General features: G+C 40.2%; 1 protein-coding gene across 2 annotated transcripts; it reads left to right on the top strand.

Moving 5' to 3' along the window:
• Window positions 1-10430: 10430 nt before the first annotated feature.
• LOC139608229 (protein FAM171A2) lies at window positions 10431-23415 on the top strand. Of its 2 annotated transcripts, none has more exons than XM_071461716.1 (8): window positions 10431-10888; window positions 14785-15012; window positions 15678-15770; window positions 16302-16460; window positions 17303-17482; window positions 18300-18413; window positions 19144-19291; window positions 19467-23415. In XM_071461716.1, exons 1-8 carry the CDS (start codon window positions 10792-10794, stop codon window positions 20971-20973), a joined length of 2526 nt encoding a protein of 841 aa, XP_071317817.1. In that variant the 5' UTR covers window positions 10431-10791; the 3' UTR covers window positions 20974-23415. The 2 variants fall into 2 exon arrangements, with proteins under 2 accessions (XP_071317817.1, XP_071317818.1); XM_071461717.1 differs by having other exon boundaries at window positions 10442-10888; window positions 19144-19270.
• The last annotated feature ends 56 nt before the right edge of the window (window positions 23416-23471 follow it).

Genomic DNA, 23471 nt, shown 5'->3' with positions numbered 1-23471 from the left:
CACACACACACACACACACAGTGGGGGTCTAAAATTCAAAGCCTGTTGTCAATTATGTCTCTCCAGCTTTCATCAAAGACTGAAGTTGTGCTGTGATGGCCAGAGACACACCAAGATTAGACGTATTGATAGCGGAGCGGCTCGTTTCAGATGATGACACATGACGTTAGTCTCACAATGCAGTCAGCGATGACAACTATGGATTCAACTAGCACCATGACAAGGGTCCCTGCCAACAGGAAATGACTCAAGCTCTCCTCTGCCCCCTGCTGGTGCATAACTCTCAATGCAAGCAGGTTGACAAGTGCAGTCACACCATGCCAGCACCTGGGGGCTTTAATCATGTCAAAACATCACTCAGTGTGTGAAATGCAAAAATTAAGAAATGGGGATACAAGACAAGTGCATCTCGCTCTTGCCCCCGAGTCTGCCCCCACCACCTGGTTTCCAGGTACATGTTCGTTTTCCAGCAGTGCCTCTTAATGATCTCATTAATTCCTATGTTGACACCTGAGGATGCTCCAAAAAAAACAGTACAAGACAGTTAATTCTAAAAAATACGTCAAACCCATTTTCACTCAAGATATGGGATCAGATGGTCTTAAATGACCTATCTTAGTTAGTAAAGACTTAAATTGTGTGTAAATTGTAAGAAAGACAATCATAAAGGGAAAGTCACTATCACATCACAAGTTGTACCATCTCTACCAAAACAACAGTACTGCTTATTGTATTGCTTCATTATATTTGTATAAATAAAGAAATGTGAATGAGCGGAATCCGATTATGCTAACCAATGCTATGTGGTCATTTAAGCGAATAGTTTGTAATCTGGGGCATACTGTGTTATTGTTGTGAAAGGGTTAGGGTTTAGGGTTAATTAACTTTTATCAATCCAATATATTTATTTTATTGTACTAATCAGCTAATTGGATTACCTCAGACTGGGGTCTTTGAGGGCCCTGAAGGTTTGGAGCTCCAAGACTCCTGCCTGCTTTGCCCAGTTGTGAGCCAGTCCTCCTTGAACTCACGTTTAAAGTTTAATGATCTTAATTCACTGTTTAGCACAGACAAGACAGTCGTAGTTATTTTACATATTGGCCTAAAATTCTGGAACAAAATAAGTTATTTACTCGGTTTATTCATGTGTTGATTTGTATTTTGTATGAAATATGACATGGATTATGGGACAAATCCATGCTCTCTAACTTCTGTGTTAGTGCCACCCAGCTAGGCGGGACTCTGGGCAGACAGCAGGCGTTAATGTCATTAACCTAAGGGGGTTTAAAGCTTGGCTAGACAGATGTTCTCCCACACATCCCGATGTCTGTGCAGAGACAGCTCCATGGAAAACCAGCTGCATTACTGCCCAAGTGGGGATGCATGAATCACAACAGTGCCAAGCTCACACATAATAAAAGGCCTTTCTCAAGCTATTCTTCTGATAAGACTCCCTGGGTCCCTGCCAGACCTCCATGTCCACTCAGATTAGGATAGTGATATGGAAAACAGATACAAATACATATGGTACCTCTGCTCCATCTGGTGATTTTATCAGCTGGAGAAAAATACACAAAAAGGTGGCACGGCTCACAATACACTTTGTAGATATGAGGGATTTCTTAATTAATCTGTCTGTTCACTTTGGAACGTATGGTTGCACTTTCTAAATCATCCACCTGCCCTTCAGACTGTGCTCCCACTTTGTGTTTTAAAGGCTGTATTTCAGAGGGTTGGTCCAGATATTGGAGCCATTATTAACTGCTCTCTGTTGTTGGTATTTTCCCCTCCTATTTTAAACATCCCACTGTTTTCCCCCTTTTAAAGAAGCCCTCCCTAGATCCTCCTTTTTTTTGATCCATCTACATGCTGCCATTCTTTTATGAACTTTGATCAAATTTTTGGGACATTTCTGGTTTCCGCTCCCTCTGGTCAAGGTCACCAGTGACTCACAGCTTGCGGCTGACACAGGCCTGTACTCCACTTCAATCCTCCTTGACCTCAGCCAACCTCAGTGTTGTTGCCTTTTGATGCTCAGATGACCAAAGAGCTGCAGTCGTACTTGGTCCAACTGAGACAGCTAAGCTAACCAACATCAGGTCATTCCTTTCCTCTGCAGACTTCGAAAAAGCTCGTTCCTGCTTTTATCGCTTCCAGACTTGACGATTGCAACATCCAAAGACTGCAGGACACACTGCTGCCAGGTTTAAATACGCACAAAGAGAAACGTCAATATTACCCCAGTCTTTGCCTTGCTGCTCTTCACTGGTTAGAATTGACTTTAAGATTCTTCTGCTTGTTTCTTAAGACTTGAATTGTCAGGCTCCTGCCTACACTGAATCTGTGATTTGCTAACCCTCTATGAGTCTGATCTCTCCCTGAGATCCTCCAGTAGGGTCTTACTAAAGGTTCCAAAATCTCAACTAAAGCTTAGCAGGAGTTTGCTGCTCGAGCCCCTCAGCTGTGGGACCCCCTGCCTGGAGACCTTCATTAATTGTTGGTATTTATTGTGACCATTTAAATTATTTTATCTAATATTTTATGTTTTGGATCTTATTTACTTGCATTGTCTGATTTTCTTAGGAAGCACTTTGTTTTTGAGAGGTGCTATATAAATAGTTATTATCATTTTTATTTTTATTGTTGAATGTAGCCATATTTTGCTGTAGGCTAATAACTGCTTATATTACACATTCTTAACTGTCTCATCCATCTCCTCACACTGATCATTTCAACTTGTTTTCTCAGGATCTTCTCTTAGTTGATCCCGCGCATTTGGCATCATTACCAAAATATGATTCATGTGCTGAAGACAGTGAAACATTTGGCGTCACATGGGCCTTCATTCTCCAGGAGTTTGACTCCTAAAAGGAGACTGTTGTGTGTTCTGAACTTGCCAGAGCGCCTGACCCTACAGATAACTGTGATAAAAGCCACTGAGTCTGAAGGGAGGGTTGTTGTGATGCAGCTTGATGACGTCTGACTGGAGATTCAGAACTCCATGGGTCAAATCCTTAAACAAACTGTCCTTTTCACTGATTAGTCATGAATTTAACCACTGATTTGGCTCTGCAGAGCAGTAATTTAACACTTAAAGAGTAACTTACCACCGAATCTATCCGATGTTTCCTGTTATGCAAAGCTTCTTGATACACACTGCTCTTTCAGCAATCACCAAAAACGTTGTCAGTACAGAGTGACAGTGTGTTAGCACAAACACTAACACTGTGTCAGCCACTGCCAATTACAAGCTAACAAACTACATAAACAAATAAAAGATACTAACTACGCTAACCGCTTACTTCTAATCACTGACTTTGGCGCATAACTCCTCATCTGAGTCTGTGTCTGATTGAGGTTGAAACATGAGGCTGAATGTCTCCTCTAATCTCCTCTTTACAACCTAATGCAAGCAACACTGGTGGGTGGGGCACAAGGCCTGATCCAGAGTTTCTCAATGAGGAAGTTAGCGTAGATGTGCTTCCAGCCCCTATTCATTGTTTTGTTTTGTTTTTTTGTATCAAACAAAATATGAATCATAGCAGAATACTTAAATGGTTTAAAATGTGCCTGGAGGGGAACTTTAAATTTAAAAAAAATCTTGTTTCATTTTGTTGAGATCTTAGAGTCAAAGGATATGATTGGATTCAGGAACTGAATGTTATATAGATCAGGCTATGAATGATTTATGAACAAAACCCTCTGTTAAAACCAACAGAGTATAGGTAGGGAATAAAACTGTAAAGTTTGGTGCTACTGACGTGAAGATTTCTGGCTCAGTATGAGGAAAAAGTTATGTATTGCAAAATTACATACAATTTTGTAGGAAACCACTATTTACAATATTGTGGACAATGAAAAGGAAACGAGAATGTTTGGATCCAATAACTTTGTGCAGGAGAGACAGAGCTTTACAACGATATGCTAACTTTAGGAGAAAGTGAACTAAAATAAACACATAAGTGTGTATTTTGGATGTTTTCTTTCCATTAGTCTGAAAAAAGACAGTGAGAAGCAAAATAGGCCAGAATCTCAAAAGTGCACGTAAAAACAAAGCTTTTTCCAGTAGTGTCTTGCATGAAGCTTCTCTTAACCTCAGGACAAACTTGAAGACTGGATGAACCATAAAAAAACTGGACAAGCCACACATTAAGACTGTTTCCAACAGATGTTCTCGTCTTTCACAGTCAGGAAGAAGCATAAAGTTTACGAGTGACATATCTAGCCAACATACTCAACGACTGGTCAGTAAGCTCTGGAGTTCTGGCGATAGACAAACACCAACTGTCATGAGTTCTCGCACCAAAGCAAACATGGACGGCAATCTGAATACCTCAAGGATGCATGAGGCAAGGAAACTGGCTCTGAAATACCTCTTGAGCTTCAGGAAAAAGGGTTATGTAGAATTAAGGATTGTTCTGTTAAAGCGAGACTTCAGCCGAGTTGGGATTTTAACTCACCTATTCTGGTCATGCCCCAAAGTGCATCAGTTCTGGGAGGAGATATTTCAATGGTACAGTAAAATACCTGAGAAGCAAGTCTCCCCTGACTGTAATTTTACTATACTGGGCCCTTCTGAATATCAACACCATATCAGAGTCGACTGGCTCTCATATTCAGCATGGTTGTAGCCAAAAGGGTTATTTTGAGGGAATGGAAATCTTCATCCCCTCCTTGTTATTAAAAAATGGGTCAAAGATATGATTTCCTGTTTATACTCGGGAAACTTACTCTAACTTCTGCTCTAAGTTTGGACACTGCGGTTTATTAAGGGGTGGGGGGCTTTATTTTTGCTGTTTTTTTCCTCTTCTTTTTTTCTTGTATGCGTATTTTGCATATTGGAAAAAAATATATAGTTTCCAGAGTTCCAGTTGCTTATCTAAATTTCTATCTCTTGACTCGAGTGAGTGACTTGAGTTCAAAAGGATTAATTATACTGACTACTGGAATATTGTTTATTTGAATAGAGCTTTTTAATTTGCAAAACTTGAAATTGCTTCTTGAAATTATTCAAAGAAGGAAATTCTGACCACATGACTTCAGAGATATGGTTATAAAAGCAAAAATATTTCCATGCCATAAATTTAGTGGCATCTTAATTGCTGTGGTTGCATTTTCCAATTAGTCAGTTGCTCAAATGATTCCTACATTTTTGGCCTCCACATCTCTCAACTTCCCATTATCATTGTGTTCTCATTTTTCATAGTGAATGAATAGCTTTCTGAACCTTTAGCATAGCAGCCATCTGCTTTTGATGGATTGTGCATATTCTTTATATGAAAGTATTTGAAATGCTAGAGTGGAAGAGATACTTTCCCTTCATGACATTTAGCCTAAGTGCTGTTCATTTTTTTGTCCATGAAATGTTTGAGATCTTCTTTCATCCTCATAATAAATGCCATGTTTGGGATATTTGTTGCTCAACATAAGAGGTTTTCTGGAACATCAGATGAGTACATTTGCAAAATGAAACCATAAGAATCATATGATGTGGCCTCCAGGAGAATAGATTTGATTGTTCGAGGAGGGAGTTTCCTGAATCTCTGTCCTTCTCTGCTGGTTCAAGACTGCTTTCTGATCTTAGTACTAAGGACTGTCTCCATGTTCGGATATCTCTTTAATTATGGTTTTCAACTTCAAGTAATCTACACGATTATCCCCATGTCTCTGTAAATCTGTCATGGGCATGTTTTAATCTATTTTTAATGTCCTAAGCAGCAGCAGGCAAATTTCCAAATTTCCATTTTCTTTATGATGCCATTAAAAAAACATTAAAAAGATAAGGATGCTATGAAGAACAAATAAGTTAAACCCTGAAAGAGCTGTATGTGATGAGGGGTTGTGTCTGATGCTACTTTAACTTTGAGCTTTTGAGCAACTCATTTGTTTCAGACTTAAGTCATGGATCGATTTTCTGATGAACTGACATATTGTACTTCTAATAAACTGCAGTGTGAAACAGTGTGTGGAAATTCTACCTTTGTTTACCGTGATCACGTTTTCCTACACACCTGCCCACCAGGTACACAGTGCAATTTGATATGGGTTACTTTTTTGTCACGGCCCATATAACATATGAAATATTTCCTTATTTGATGTAATATCAATAATTTTATTTTTAATTTTGTTTCCCATTTTACTTTTCTCTACATCAAGCAGCCACGTATTGGACACTAAACAATGACAAAGTAAAATCAATGTCACCAAAACAAAGGGGTTAAGAAAGTTATATTCTTTTAACCCTTCTAAAACCACGGGGGTCACCGGTGACACCGCAGCGCATGTGTATTTCAAATTACCGTAGCTAGTTTGAATTAGATTTTTGCAATCTCAGAAATGTTCAATCTGCACTTTTCAAGAATTTATAAAAAGAAAGTTGAAGAAAGTTCAATTCCGTTTTTGTCCTTTTCTTCTTATAACACACAGTTTTAGGTATTGAATTACATAAGAATGGTAAATACTTGACAGATTTTGAAAGTTCTACTTCTCCTGGAAAAAGGGTGTAAATTATTTACACATAGGGCATTTTTTGACACAATTATTGACAAAAATAGACAAAAAAGACCATGTGTTTTAATAAATATATCTATTATTATGGTGCTGTAGGTTCTCTCCTTTGCCACTAGGTGTCGCATTAGACCATCAGCAGCTCTGCTTCGTGAGCCACTTCCGGCCTCCGCTCGGCCACAAACCCCCTCCTCCCTTCATGTTCTCAGTCGTGAAGGTGTCACAAAGCCCGATAAAAGCGGCCACTGAACCCACGAGAAGAAACTCCAGTGAAAACAAAGTGACCCCGTGTACAGGAGAACCAACAAAAACAAGTCAGCCACAACCTTTAGCTGAGGCTAGCACAGCCGTGGTGCAGCAAGGCCAGTAACCATCACCAGCACTGATCCAAACCATCCAAGCCATCAAGTGACTTACACACTGAGAAGAGCTGGAGGTCCACAGCACCTCGTAGGTTTCTTCAGCTCGGTAAAGCCAGACCAGTGCTGGCTCCACGGTTGGACTGGGAAAGAAATTTAGCCTTGGACCTCCTCTAGGCCCGGGCGCAAGAAGGACCCTGATGGAGCCAGAGAAGACACTGATGGAGCTGGAAAAACTTTTAAAACTTTATGGATATTTTGAAGGTCCACTGGCCGACCTAGATTTGAGCCGAGAGTCCCCATGGTCAGTCCGCCTGTACTCTGGTTTTATCTCTTTCTTTGTCGGAAATCTCTTCAGACATTTCTCCCCTGGGAGAGGTTCTGGAGGGGAGCTTTCACCTGTGAGCTGCCGCCGGTAAGGTGCTGTGGGCGGTCCTTGTGTTTCTGACGTGGGGAGGACCAACTTCAACAGGAGGGACCAGTGTTGAAGCAGAATTTAAATACAGGTAATTATTACTATTACGTATAATTATTTCAAGTGTTTATTATTGTATTTTTCAACAGTTCATATTTTATAAAAGTCATAAACAAAACTTATTTATTACATTTAATGAAGTAAAATAATTTAAAAATAGGCATCTTCTTCTTCACTCACCTGATCACCTGTTTTTGTTTTTTCTAAGGTGAACCCGATGAACCCTTAAAGCTCCACATGATTTTATTAGTTTTCAACACATTTAGAAACAGTTTTAAGTTAAGTGAAAAACATAATAGATTAAAATGCTGTAGGGATTTGATCATGCAAATATGATTACAGCTATGCTATAGTGTGTCATCAATCATTTACTTATAAAGTTATGTTGTGGATGGTTCAGAGGAGAAGTTATAATTACTGACAAACACATTAACAAACACTTAAAATGGTACTCGTATTTCCTAAGGTCTACAATATAGTGAATTATAAATCATTCATCAAGCATTTGTCCAATTTCATTATATTTGAGTTTAGCAAGATGTGTCCAAACTTTTAATTTAGTTTCAGTCAACAACAAAAAGAGAGTAGACTCAAACTGAAAAGCTATTACAGCCACACAGGCAGGAGGTTGGATTGAATAATAAATACCAGTGAGCCAAGTGTACAACTTTTTTTTAACAATAAATCTACAAACACATCACCACATTGCCAGGAAGAAAATCAGGCAATGCAATGTGAATTTTTAATTAAATAATAAAAATGATAAATATGACTACCAGCTGCTGTTGTCAAGCAGAGAGTAAGTAGGCAGAGAGAAACCTGGATCAATGGGGAAAATCAGTCTGGAGCCCAGCCCTCATCCCCTCTCTAATGTGAGTAACAGACCACAGCGGGAGCCTTCGTCCACAACAGACTTAAACTGAGCTGCTTCATTTTTACAGCCGCCAAAACACAAACAAGACAAATATCTCTCTGCTTAAAGAAACAAACTAACAGAGACTACACGTTTTATATTTATCTTTATTAAAATCCCCTTTCAAAATGGTAAAAGTAGCAACGCCATCATGAAAAATACTTGTACATGGAATAGTGTCATTCAAATGGTTTGTGTCATATGTATTTTCTTGTGGAGTTTTATGTATTTTTCTCGGGACGGGCATTGCAAATTAGCTCACATTACCTAAGTTGTGGTAAGTGGCACTAGTTCATGCTAACCCTACATAAATATACATAAAAAAATAAATAAAAATAGCACATAGAATGCTTTTTACTTGGGTCCAAATACAGAATTATTCAGCAAAATCAACTTCAAGCATTAAAAGTAAAAGTACTCATTACCCAGACATGGCCCCTGCCAGTACATTGGAAACTAAAGCACATCTTCTTAAATACTTAAGTACAATTCAGGTACTCATAGGTACTTGTACTTTTGTTATTTTGTACTTCTACTCCACCATTTCAGAGAAAATATTTCAGAGAAGATACTGTACTTTTTACTTCACTGTACACATTCAACAGACAGCTGTAGTTACTAGTTACTTTGAAGATTACATGTATATGATCAGCATCTAAAATATGATAAACTGTAATGCATTAAATTACACAATCATATATAAAATAGAGTTTGGTCCAGTTGCAACAATTTTTCTTTATGGTATTGCTGCATTTATTTACTGTAAGTAAATGATTTCAGTATTTCTTCCACCACTGAATATAAGTAATAATATGATAGTATTCTGCATATAGTGTATTTTTTTAAACTTTTGATATTGTAGGTATATTATGCTGATAATACATCTGAAGTTTTGTTTAAGTAAGTAGTTTAAGTTTTGAAGACAGGACTTATGAGTATTCCTGCCTTTACTTAAGTATTTCTTCCACTAACGATTACACCATAATACTGGATTATTACTGAAACATTAACAATGCAAGCAGCATAATGTTGTAGCTGTTTGAGGTGAAGATAATTTTGACTATTTTATATTTTGTCTGATAGTTTAATTCATAACAATCTGGAAGCTGAGCATATTTTCCTCTTTAAAATATTAATGTGTGAAGTAGTATCTGTCACTGTCAGATAAATGTGGTGGAATAAAATGTACAATATATCACCGTGAAAAATATTTTTTAAAAATACAGAGCTGTAGCCAGGATTTACTGAGGTACTGACTCCCAGTCTCCCCCAAAACATAATTCAACAAAAACCTTCTGGAACAAAGCATTTGGATTTTCATATTTAATTCATTCTGTTAACTGTTAATTAGATTATGTATACATTTTAGTCCAGACATACTTTTTTTTATTCACTTAAAGCCTTCTCCACACTACCAGGAATTTAGGTTAGGTCAGGAAATACTGAACCTTTAATCACTTTATTTGCTTTCTAGCCTGACAGCAGTCAAGTGTAAAATTACTGCAGCCTCAAATATCCAAAACCCCAATTCTGAGAAAAAATATTTAGCACATGATGTCACTGTTTTCAGTGATAGCTGCTCAAGTACAGTACTTGGATAAAGCACTTAGTTAGTTCCCACTCTAATATGGGCTTTAAACAGTAAACTCAATCGCATGTAAATAAAATGTTATTAACGTTATAACATTTTTCTCCTGTCATTAACATGGTCACATCTTTTTTCTCCTTTTGTAAAGTTTAAAACATTTTGACATAAATTAATTGCTGACAGTTTCTAGTCCAGTTTCTAGTTCCTTTGTAAGATTTTACCCATGATAAAATGTATATGCACTGTTATAGATTAAGAAAAAATAAAAAAAATTAAAAGTCATAGTACATAATCACATTCTGGCCCATATACAGCATGGTTACTAGATGCTATGTCCACATCTGGACCAATCATGATGAGCACACAGAAAATCTTCCAGCTGTCAGCCAGTACTTATGGAAAACAGCTGGAATATGCCCAGATGTGGAGGTATAGGGGCCAGACTTGGGCCAGGGACCCAGACATATATTGAGCCAGAGGTTTCATTTTAATTCTGTAGTAGAACAAACGTTACTGTGAAAGATTCTACATTATGAAAACTTTTACTTTTGATATTTAGGTATATTTCCCTGGTACCTCTGTATTGGACTGAAGTATAACTATTAAGTAAGGTGAGTAAATGTACTTTCCACCACATAAACATAGGCCTAATATACACAAATGAAACCCAGTTCATGAGACTGTCCTGAGACTCGGACCTCTGTGGCGCACATGGGCCGCTGGCGGCTGAGTCGCTGTTCCACTGGAGCTCAGCAGAGGGAAACGTAGCGCCCTTCCTCTGCACCTCAGACAATGAAAACAAGGCGAAGCCCACACAGACGGCAGCATCTCAGCCCCATTCAGAGCCTGGCGTCCGAGCGATGTCTGAGCAGTGAAGGAAGCTCGCAGACGCCTGGGAGAAATATGGACACATGGCCGCCGAGCTGGGACTAGAGATGTAGGTGCAAGGATGCCAGCCAACTGCGTCTCTCGGGTGCTCCTCTTCGTGTCGGTGTGCGCGGCTTGGGAGGCGCTGGCCAAATCTCTGCCAGATCAGGGAGCATTTGGTAAGCTCGCCATACGGGGGATGCAGCACAATGAGGAGATGGGAGTGGTTGCATTTTTATTGCTTTTGTCGACAAAGCGTCGATCCCTGCAGCGTTGCGCTCTGATTCCGGGCTGTACAGAGGAGGCGGATCATAGGGAAAGATGTTTTTAAACCGTGTCGTTGCTTTTGATTCTGTAGATTCATAAATATCCATGAGGTGATATCACACTGAGGGCCACGCCAGTGTTTAAGGGCTGCTTGTCCTCAAGCGCTGTTCAGTGTGAGGGTAGAGGGTCTGATCCGGGCCTTGAAGACGGTCCTGAAATGCTGGGATCTCAGGCCTAACTTGCTGTGTAACCCGGCCTTCGTGTCTTTTTCTGCCTTGCACATTGATGACACTGGATGGCCCCAGGTCCTGTAGATGTGTCAGTCACTGAACCAGCAGACACAACTGTGGCTTCATGAGGCCCAAGGCGCGTTTGCTTGAGGAAAAACAAAGATCTGCTTTCACATAAAGATGCAGCAGGAGCTGTGGAATCAGCAGTGTTTATGTGAGGATGTGCATTTTGAAGGACATTATGTAATTGCATTGCATTCTGCTTCAAGCTATTTTGAGATGCATGGATGGCTACAGTCAGTGTTGGAGTGTAACTGAGTACATTTACTCAAGTACAGTTTTCTGGAGTATATTTCATGTCATGTTACTTTATAGTTGAATCCACCACATCATCTTTTATCTGGAAGCTGCAGCTGCTGTGTAGTTCAACATTTTACATAAAAAACACATCAACACATTAAATGTGATGCAATATTTGGAAAATCTAACAGCAGCCAAAGTAGTTATCATTTGTTGCATATCAGTATTCATGAATAGGACATTATACATAAACAATAAATGATTTAAATGGAAAATTCTGCATGATTAGTTCTGTACTTTTCCTCAAGGTTGCAGGACTTATATATATATATAAAGGATTTATTCGGTAGCTACAGTCACATTGCAAATAAGGAAACAAAACAAATTTATAGTCAGGTCATTAAATGTGACATTGTTATAGATGATCATATAAAAAGTTCATAAAATTTAGCTCTATCTGGATGAGCTGCAACAGAGACATGATTATTACCCATTAATGGATCATTTTTAACATCCTATAATACAGCTTTTACTGAAGTGATATTTTATGTGCTGAGTATTTCTACATTTTGTTTTGCCGCAGGATCTGAATTCTTCTTCCACCACTGGTTTCAGAGCAGTTTTTACTCCTCATACTTCAGGTCTTTATGTCCTTTTTTTTGTATTTAGCTCCGCCCTGCTCGACTGATTAAATCGTCATTTAATTGAAACCTCAGGTGTTTTTGTACAGATCAGGCACAGATCAGCACTTTGTCTGACCTGCAATAATTTGCACAGCAGCAGGACGGAGAGGATGCTGTGAAACATTAGTCAATAAATCAATTCTTTGCTCGATAGTAAGTCAATGCTTTCATTTTGAAAATCAGTTACAGCCAAAAATTCAACTGCACCCACTTCATCAATGTGAATAACTGCTGGTTTTCTTAATTTTCTGTGACGGTAAATTGGATTCTGGGGATTTGAACAGTTGGTCTGACAACATAAGATTTTCAAGGCCTCACTTTTTGGTCTTTTCACTGTTTTCTGACAATTTTTAGACAAAACAAATGAATTGAGTATGAAAATAATTGTTAGTTGCAGCCCTATGGTGTTTATAGAAACTGGAACAGGAAAATGTGAGATACCTGTTGATTATGTTTAACGAGGAGGACCAAACAATCAAGTCAATAACTAAATTCACACTAAATATCAGTCTCCTGCCTCTGACTTTGTTAAACACAGTGAGAATCCATGTTTTAAGGATCTGTCTTGGAGTTTGAGGAGGGTTTACACTCCACAAAATCTCTGCTGAAGGACTGAGAGGGAGTGAACATTTCCCAGACTCTCGATGTGACACTGTGGCTCTCAGTGTTTCTGTCAATGGAGCCGCTTCAGGCCTCAGTGTTTCAAAAGTGGAGCCCAGATTGAGGAAATCCTCTCCACACACACACAAGAGAGCCTTTATTGAACCAATTATGTTAATGGCTGACAGCATTTACACACACACATGGATATGGACATACAAACACACACATACATGCTGCTTATTTTCTGGATGCAGCCATTAGTGCTGTCACTGTAAAGTTGTGCATCGAGGGCTTTGTCGCTGGAGGCCTGGAGGGTTTAGAGGACGACAGCTCGTAGTGAGGAAGCACAACAAGCCAGCTTTTGGAGAGTCAGCCTGTATCCATGGAAACATCCCCAGTGTGACCCACATCCGCGCCGTCCAAGAAGCAAGATGAGAAACAAAATGTTCTGGGGTTGAAAACATGGAAAGATGAGGGGCAGAAATAGCCAGGCCATGGATTTGTGATGGGCGTGTCTGTGATGACTGCAAACATCATCATCACTTCTGGAAATGTCCGGTCTGCACCAGAGACCTGAGGCAAAAAATACTGTTTGAGGGGAAAGGGACAAGTGGATGCTGCTGTTCTGAAGTTAACAGGAACTTAGTCATGTAGTTTTTCAACACAGTCAGCAATGTGAGAACACATAGGTCATGGAGGCAATCACCAAACCTCAAACAGAGAAAACCACATTTTGTGGTTAATTCGCCCTCTTAGAACAAACTAAGATTCAGGAAGTGTGAGTCAGGATCAGTAGCTCCAGTGTCCGTCATGAGTAAAGTTCCATTCCACTTAGGGATCACAGGTCAAGGAAAAGGATGTGCCTCATAACTCCAGAACTTGCCTGAGAATCATCATGTTTTTAAGTTTCCTTCTGGATCACAGTAATCCAGTGACAGTTGTCTGTACACCCATGAGTGCTCTGCAAACAGGAGCTGCTAATAGCTAATTCGGCTCCTTTTAATGATGTCAGTTGAAGTAAAAAATGTAAACAAATATACATCATGATTATCTCCCAAGAGAAAGAGTTATAATAGGAGCTAGAAGATCCATTAATATTGTGTTGGGAACCTGTGGGCGTCTAGACAAAAAAGGGGTCGCAGTTGTTTTAGTTTGGTACTAGGAGGGGCCCACAGGGGCCCACAGTGTCAGACTTTAGAGCACTGAAACCGCTGTATGTGTTGTGGTTTGTTTTTATGTGAACACATTCCCCTGACTTTGAAGGTCAGTTTTGGACAGGATCATTACACTGTCGCATAATGAAGTTGTCCTTGTAAGACAGCCAGGGGAGACTTGATAAATTGAGCCATACTCCAGTGTAATTACTGCTTTAACACTACAGCGTTGAGTGAAATAAGAAATCTATGACAGAAAGGCAACTACTGCAAGATATCATTCATTCAGTCATTAAATGTACGGCTTATGGAGGTGGGGGGCTGGAGCCAGAGGAAAAGATTTTCTCTGTTCTACTGTTTTATTTGGTGCTGAAACACCAACGTCTGAGGTTCATTCTTGACCTTGGAAACGGAGGCTTTAACTAAATCATTTTCACTACAAGGTCCAACTTTCTTGTTGTTTTGGAAGCTTTTAGACACATTTTTTGGTCTTCCTCAGCCGATGGATGGATGGATGGATGGGTGGTTGTCATGGAGACGGTTTATTTGTTATCACCTGGACTGGGTGTCGGTCCGTCTGCAGATGAAGGCCATGAGATGTGTTTGAAAGCTTCTGAAATAACAAGCAAGTTGGACTTTGTATTTGTCATTTAATTGTAATTTATCAGGATAAAAACCTCACATATTCACTGGTTCCGGAACCAAACGTAAGAAGTTCTCTGTTTGACAGTTTTTCTTAGTAAATGAGGATTGTTGTTCATTTATCTTCTGTTGACGAACGAATCGTGTTAAAATCTTTGTAAAATCATTGGACTTCTTTCTCTTTGTGTTCCTACAGAGGTGCAAATAAAAGTCCAGGTGTTTGACAACAGCGACCTGTCGCCGCTGGCGGACGCTCAGGTGGAAGTCCACGGGAATCAAACCATCTTAGCGTCCAGCAGAGCCGGCAGAGATGGCGTCCTGAGGGTCAGCTTTCTGTACCGTGCCGGAACGTGGGTCATCATCACAGCCTCCAAACGAGACTATGTCACCAACTCGGTGCCGTGGCACTCCAGCCGCATCCCCTGTAAGTCCCCGAGGAAGAAAATGCAGTTTATTATTGTTATTCCCTCCGATGAGACTGAAATAAAAAGGCCGTGGAAATCTCTGTCTCTAATAAACGTCCATAAATCTGCACCAAAACTCCCTCTTCAAACTCCAACAGTAATCATATATATTTTATGCAAATATATTTATTCTGGGACGCCTCGGTGGAGCACGTACAATTCCACTGTCCTATATAATAAAGGCATTAAAAAGCCCCCCAAAAATAATGAAAAAAAAAATCAATTCTAATTTATTTTGTATTTCATGCCCTGTTCTTGTGAATGTATTTCTTTTACTGTGTGTTGTAAGGTTTCCTTGAGTGCCTTGAAAGGCACCAATCAATAAAATGTATTATTATTATCAGAAATCATAAACAATCTATACATGAATAAACCCTGAATCATCGATTTTATAAGTTTTCTTTAGCATCAATCTCTAATTTTGTCAAAAAGAAAAGTTTTCTCTATGTCTTAAGTCTTAGATTTCATATTAATTTCAGTTCATCTCCACTGTTTTCTATCATACTTTATATGGTGGTTTTAAAAAGGCTTAAATTTAACTTGCAGACACCTTCAGTCTCAGTGTTGTTGTTGCACCTGGAGATCTGCTGTGCTAATTTAATTTTTAATTTAATTTTTTTTTTAGTGTATGCATCAGTCAGCCTGTACCTCCTCGTTCAGAGGCCAGGGACTCTTATTCTGTACGATGACGTCCTGCAGGTGCTGTCTGGGTCACCAGGTAACACAAACAACCATATTTCTCCATTTTTCTCCCAGTGTAAAAACATGAACATTTCCAGATGATGCGTCCCTGCTCACTTATCCTTTCACGCCCTGGATTTATGAGGGATTATCATCTTACCCTCACAATTTATTGGATCACAGGAGAACCCCTTTATAAAATTTACATCTCTCAGATAGTGATGGTGCGTTTTTAGTTACTTGAGGAGTTGAGTTCAACAGTTATTCTGTCATCACGTCTTGTATTAGTCTGTGTGAGAGTGTCTGAGTGAAGACGGATCACCACCCTCTCCTCTCCCCTGTGTCTCTTCAGGCCTCCGTATATTTCACTGCTTAAAATTTAGATGACCCTGTGTTATTTGCTGCTGCTGTCGTCATAACAACAGCTGCAGAGTACTTTTTCTTAGTTTTTACAATCACAGCTCCATCACAGTTACCTTCTCATATCTGTAACACGCTACAGTAACACATTTTAAAAGTAGCTGCAGGTTTTACAGAGCGGGAGTGTTGTGGTTTTTTGTTTTTGCAGGAGCTCGTAACCAGCCGCTGGTGCAGCTCCAGAGGAAGTCCCTCCAGCTGCCCTCCAACTCCAACTACACGGCGCTGTCTGCTGCAATGACCACAGCCAGGAGTCAGTATGAAATCGGCGGTTTCCCGTTTCTCCTGGGCCAAGAGACCAACAGCTCAGGTTGGAGACAGAAATCACTGCTGTGAATAGCATGCTTCTATTGGCTGGTTTAGGCTCCTTTGTTCTATTGAAGGTAAATCTTGAAACTATAACATGCAATGATATTTTAGACATGTGTTCGTCCCTGTTTCAACATGGCAGTGCCCCCGTGCACAAAGAAAGCTCCAGAAAGAAATAGTGTTCACAGTTTGGTGTGGAAGAACTTGACTCCTGACCTCAACCACATCCATCCGACACCTTGGAACAACAACTGTGAGCCAGACCTCATCACCCAACATCAGTGTTGGACCTCACTGATGCTCTTGTGGCTGAATGGGCTGCAGCAGGTTCAACATCTGGTGGAGACACTGAAACCAGAATATGGGTGTAATGTCCACACGTCCACATACTCTTGGACATGGCATGTACATTCTCTTCAGTGTCTACTCTGATTTTCAAGTATCCAAATTATCAGTGTAAAGTTTTTGCAAATTTCTCAAGAAAAAAAAAAAAAATCAGTGAACAATGAAAATTGAAAAGTGTTTGTAAAAAACAGGAAAATCTCCCAACATGCATATATAGATAAATAAAATGACACTACATCTGTCTGTGGTTAAGTAAAGTGATGTTACATAAGTATCAAAAATCTCAATTTACTGCTCACTACTACAAGTAAAAGACAGTGTTTATTATGTGGGGAAAAGTCACCAAGGGAGTGATTTCTATCACAACCAATTTATCAGCAGTCCTGTGTTTTAAAAACATGACCATGAACCTGGTAACTGCACTGAGTTATTTCATAAAGTCATATAACAAGAAGTGTAGAAGTGTTGAAGCTGATGTCGGTGACTTCTCCTGTTCAGGTGCAGAAACAGGGTGGACAGACTTGACAGCTTTGGCCGTGGTCAGCATTCAGCTCTTTGACAAAGATGGCGTCCCAATCCAGGTCTCGGACCCGATCCACATCTCTGTGCCGCTGCCGTCTGACACCCGCAACAGGATGGCCACAAGTGTACCTGCTTGGCTGTATCAGCCTAAGACGGGTAAGGAAAACACATAAATCATAGATGCTACAAAGTACAAATGTAAAATGTATTATCAGAGACATATTTTTTTAGTTTAGGTAAGAGAATGTATTTTGATTGTGTGGAGGAAGTGTTCAGATCCTTTACTGAAGTAAAAGTACTGAGACCACACAGTAAAAATACTCCATTACTGCACTGAAAATGTTACTTAAGTAAATTGTACCAACCAAAAAGTACCAAACATAGAAATACTAAATTGAGAAAAATGACCCATGTGACTGTTGTATTTTTATACGTGATATCATTAAATTAATATTACTGATGCATTAATGTCTAAGCAGTATTTTAACATTATTTTAATGTTTTAACTTGTTCATTTAAGGCTGCAACTAATGGATTAATCTCACCATCATTTTTTCAATTAATCGATTGATTATTTGGTTTGTGAAAATTCACAAAATAATGAGAAAATACCAATTGCCAAGTAACTCCTTCACAATGTTTTGTCCAACCTCAAAATTATTTAAAAAAAAAAAAAAGATTTTAAATGTAAGAATAATCAAAAGGAAAAATGTTGCATTTCATATGAAAATTACTTAAACAAATTATCAAAATGGTTGCTAATTAACTGATTTATTGTTTCAGCTCTAACTGTAAACACAATTGGGTAGTTTCATTTACAATAGAGCATTGTATTTTATAGCTCTTCATATGTTTTGTATGTAAATATTTAAATCTGCCAAGAAATTAGTAACAAAAGCTGTCAGATAAATGTAACACTTGAGTAAATGTTCTTACGTTCCAACGTTAACAATAATCATTTACGTTTCTCCAGGACTGTGGGTTAGAAACGGGACGGGCTACATCAAAAAAGACGGCACACAGTTTGTCTGGAACGTCGTGGTTCCTCAGATGGGATACTGGTTGGCTGCCTTTCCTTCATCCTCAGGTGCTTTAACTCATCTCACCCTCCATTCTCCTGTTTGGGCTGTTTATCACCTTCATTGTTGCTGCTGTGCCAGTAGATGTTCCTGTATGTCTCTAGGAAGGAAAAAGGAAATCTTCCTGGTACTGAAGCCAAGGTGTTACTACGGTCATACTTTAAATAAGTCCAGAACATTGTTTTGATATTGGTCCAGAGAAAGGTTTTATTTGGTCATCATCTCATAAATCTGCTGTGATAAAAGCACTAAATATATACAGTTTTTTCCTGGACTAAATTTAAACACATACCAGATAAAAAGGATAAGGCTTGAAAGGATAAGGCTGGGGATATTTTATATTTTTCTTCGAAAACTAACAATGAACATGATATATCTAATTTCTCTGTGACATGAAGCTCTGTGAAGCTGGAGAGCTGTTGTTTGCATAGCATCAAGTTAACAATGAGAAACTTGACATAATAATGTTTCCAGATTCACCATCTTGTAGATGTTCACATATTTCCCTCGAAAACTGAAATATTTGACCTGCTGGAGGTGCAAGTCAACTCAACTCACAAAGTCACTGTACTGGATGATGTCAGTTTAACATCAGGGGCCACATAGGTGAAAGCTAAACAATTTAGTCATCAGTGCTTTTGCCCATATAGACATATCAGATCTGAAGTATTAAATTATAATTAGAGTGAAGTTTCAGAATGAGCCATAGACGTCTTTCTGCCATGAATTGTCTTGCAGGATTGGGTCTGTCTCACCCGGGCTTGAGGGACATCACCACGTACCACACCCTGTTCCTGCTGTCCATCCTGGGTTCTTTGGCCCTGCTGGTGCTCATCCTGCTCTGCGTGCTGCTCTACTACTGCAGGTGTGGGGAGCGTAGGCGCAGGTCTCTGGGTCTAGGTTTCTATCAATGGCAAAAATAACAGAATTGCAGCAGCGATTTTGATGGTGAATGCAGGTTTAATTTTAGGCCGTCGTTAGATTAAAGCTCTCTTGCAGGACCCTGGCAGATAAAAGGTGTTTCTTTTATTTCTGACCTTCAGTGTCTGTTTACCTTTTAGGCGGAAGTGTTTGAAACCTCGTCGACAGCAAGGCAAACCCCACACTTCCAATCTAAATGGAGCAAAGCGAGACCAGGGTACATCCACGTCACGCCTAAATCTGATCTGTGGAGGCCATGTTGAGTCTGGTCCTTCTAATGACAAATCTGAACGGTCCCCATCTCGAGACTACCAGAGTTCAAGGGAGGACTTAACCAAACATGTTCCAGCTCACATGCTGCGACACGCAAAGGGAAAAAATGCTTCAGGTCCCCAACGAGGGGAAAGTTTCCCCATGAAGGTTACACGTGCCACAGAGACCAACAACTTGGACAACCCTTTGCTGCATGAAGACTACAATCGGAGCTACAGCCCCATGGAGGGCAAAGAGTCTGAATATCACCGACACCACAATGCCAATGACAATCGAGGATACTCCTCCGATCCCCCGTCTCCACCTCGCTTTCAAGGCTATGTGCCAAGCCAGTCTGACAAACCTCCAGAGTATTCAGCAGCAGCAGCAGACAGCCTTGCCAGACCCACCTCCCTCAACACCCAACCAGGTCAAATAATCTTCTGCAGCTCCATCGACCAGATGAAAGAGAACATGTACCGGAGTATGGTACCAACCCTGGTCATTCCAGCCCACTATATGCGCTTGCCCTCTGAGTTTTCTGGTAAAGATGGAAAGGACCAGAAGGAGCAAGACAAAGATGGTGCACAGATGGGTGGAGGCCAGCAACATCATCACCACCACTCCCAGAAACAAGGCCAACAGCAGTCGCAGCAGCAGCAAGGTGGATCCCAAGGTGACGACTCTGAGGAGCCGAGCTGGGCGTCCGACTCCTCTGGCGGACCTGTGACCATCCCTGTGCTCTTCAACGACTCCACCATGGCTCAGATGAATGGAGAATTACAGGCTCTGACCGAGAAGAAGCTACTGGAGTTGGGTGTTAAGCAGCACCCAAGGGCGTGGTTCATCTCCCTGGATGGACGAGCTAATGCCCATGTGCGCCACTCCTACATAGATGTTGGGAATGACCTCAGTGGTGGTGGTGGCGGGGGCGGCAGTGGATTTGGAGGTTCCAGCAGCACTCCCCGAGACATCAACCTTGAACCACCTTTGGAGGCACAAGAACGAAAATCAGCTATTAACCGGAAGGGAAAAGATGACCGCTGGGGAACGGGAGGACGGAAGGGCCACGGTGTTAGCGGCAGTGGTGGGAAGAGTTACTCCAAGCTGGCCTACCCTGACCACAGCGAGCCCAGCAGCAGCGAAGGACGCCCCGTTTCACCCGAGGAGAACTCCCTCACCCCTCTTCTGGATGAAGGTCCATCCTCCCGAGGATCCACCATCCCCAGAAGAGGACGCAGTCGTGTGAACAGCAGTCGCAGCAGCAACAGCGAGAACCGCCGCGACTCCATGACCAGTCCTGAGGATGATCCAGACGACAAAGACGAGAACAAGAAGAGCCCATGGCAGAAGATTGAAGACAGACCTCTCATGGTCTTCCACCCAAGGAAGTGAGCTTATTGAACTTACTAAACACTGGACCTTTAACAATCTTTTCAAAGGGGAATCTTTCCACATCAAACATGGAAGAAGAGTGATGTTTTCACCGAGAGAAATCACAATAAGCACAACCATGCTTCACTGGTCCATTTTCAGGTTGTTGTTTGACCTTTGTGTTTCTGGTGAGGTGCTTTTGCACTTTCCGATTACTCTCGTAGTCTCACTGTCAGTTAATCCCACTGGTGTCCACTGAGATGACCTGTTGTAGACTGAAATCTATCCAGTTTATTGTGAATCCTGTCACCTATCACATCACTGAACCATCGTCTGAGCCATTGCATATACTGACTGTGGAAATAGCCATTTTATAGAGCAAAATATAAGAATAAAGCACTTACTAATAATTTTAGAAATGATTGATTGATACTTACCAAGTATTTGGAAGTGGATGACATTTTTATGGTATTGATGGGGATTTAGGTGAATTAGATTTCCTTCCCTGTACTTATTCTACACAAAGGCTCATATTGATGATAGAAGATGTGCGCCTGTGTTCGTTTGACTACTCACCTGTCCTAAACTGTAACTAGGATAAGTTTTCTTTGAAGGAAACAGCTCCCCAAAGCCTGAATATGTAGGGAACCTATCAATTGTATTGATTATTTTCTTTATTGAGCCCCTGTGAATGGAAAATGCAAAGTAGACAGTCCGATTGGACTTGCATTTTGCTCCTTCAGGGATGTACTTGATTTCCTCTTCCTCCTGTACTGTGTTCATGTGTTGTAATTAATTATTCAGATAGTAATGATTTGAAATGTTGAGCATCATCTTCAAGACTCTCTGTCATCCTTTCTCTCATCGATTAATCGCAGTGATCTACTGTACAATTCTGCCAAAAGTATGCATTTCTGCCTTTTCTCCTGTTGTTGAGATTTTTTTTTTCGGGACTTCTTTGCGATTTCTGTTGTGTAAATAGATTCCCAGACATTTGAAAGACCGTTTGGTAAAGAAAGGTTGCATGCATATGAATGTATGAAATAAACAAAAGGCACCAAAAGCCCCCAACAGTTCTTTGGGCTCTTGCGTAGACAACCCCTTAATCTCCAAGAAACATGGTCTAAAACAGATATGGCGCAGCAAAAACATCACTTTACTTGAAGACTTACCTATTTAATATTCTACTGAGGTCTACAGGGGTTGTTTGTAGACAGGGCCTGTACCACTTCTCTCCTGTAAGTGCCTTCTTTCACATAGGATCGGGTGATAGGCATGCAGGTCCCTTTTTCAAATGCAGTTAGTCGTCACCTAAACCATGCTGTCGAGATCGGCGGGCACTAATAAGCACACTGCATTGTGGTAACAACAACACGTCACTCTGGGGAGCATGCCTGCCAAAACAAGACAACTTTTCTTGCGGCTATTACATCCTTGGATATCTTAATTTCTTATATCTATCCTCTTTTTCACCAAACTTGTAAATGGTATGATGAACTATATGAGATTTTATGTCTATACAGTACGATGTGCATGTAACATGTAGAATAGGGTGTTTTTAATCAAACCTTTTTTGAAATGATAATGAGGATGTTTGGCACTAAATGATGATGCACTGGCGCATTGAATTGTGTTGCCAAATGAACTTGGTTATATGATGATACGCTGATATTTTTTTTTCCCTTAATCCAGTTCTAACAAAATTCACTTCCGGTCATAAATGTTTACAACAATAACATACTGACCAACACGCTCCCGCTGTTATTAGCATCACCACTGCCGGCAACGCATCAACAACTGTGAACTTAATTACGTCATTAGCAGATTTGTAAAAGCTCACCAGTTTCAAACACTTGAAGAGGTTTGTGTTTTTTTTCTTTGTTTTGTTTTGTTGGAGAGTAATAGGTTGATAATGAAGTGAAAATCTTGAAGGCTGTATAAAGGTCATGCTGACTCCTTGCTCCTTTTCACCATTTGCTTGCTGTTCATAAGCCTGTGTCGGTAGCCTACAGTACAAACTGAAAATGTGATGTTAAGTCTAAGTCTGAAGAGTAACACAGCCATGAAACGATTCCTACTGAACTGTTGTGTCCACTGCTGTAAATGTACATTTTTTGGACCAGAAACAGAATTACTATGAGTTGTGCAATTGTGGCTTTCCTTGCTTGTTTTTGTTTTACACAAGAGGTTGGTGTGTTTCTCAGTAGATTTTGTGAACTTGTGTTTGGACAGTTTCAGAAAGTATTCAGTCACAGCTCATTCACACGAAAGCTGAACCCCCGAGAGACACGTTAAACCTGCTTTGTTGGATTTGTGATTCTTATGAAGGTCAGGAGGATTGAACTGTAGGTCTTCATTCTGTGCAGTAAATCATTTGCTTCATAAACCTGGTCAGTTGTTTGTAAACTGTAAATGGATTCTTTCTGTACATGAGACAAAATAGAAATAAATTTGTTCCCAGTCTGTCAGCTTTTGTGATTTTATTTTGAAAGGGAGAGTTTTGCTTTTCAAAATTGAAC

Source organism: Trachinotus anak, unplaced genomic scaffold (assembly GCF_046630095.1).
Source record: "Trachinotus anak isolate AG129_WGS33_773 ecotype Australia unplaced genomic scaffold, CSIRO_AGI_Tana_v1 ptg000025l, whole genome shotgun sequence".
In the NCBI taxonomy this organism is placed as follows: domain Eukaryota; kingdom Metazoa; phylum Chordata; class Actinopteri; order Carangiformes; family Carangidae; genus Trachinotus; species Trachinotus anak.
This window is presented reverse-complemented; position numbering and strand designations above follow the sequence as displayed.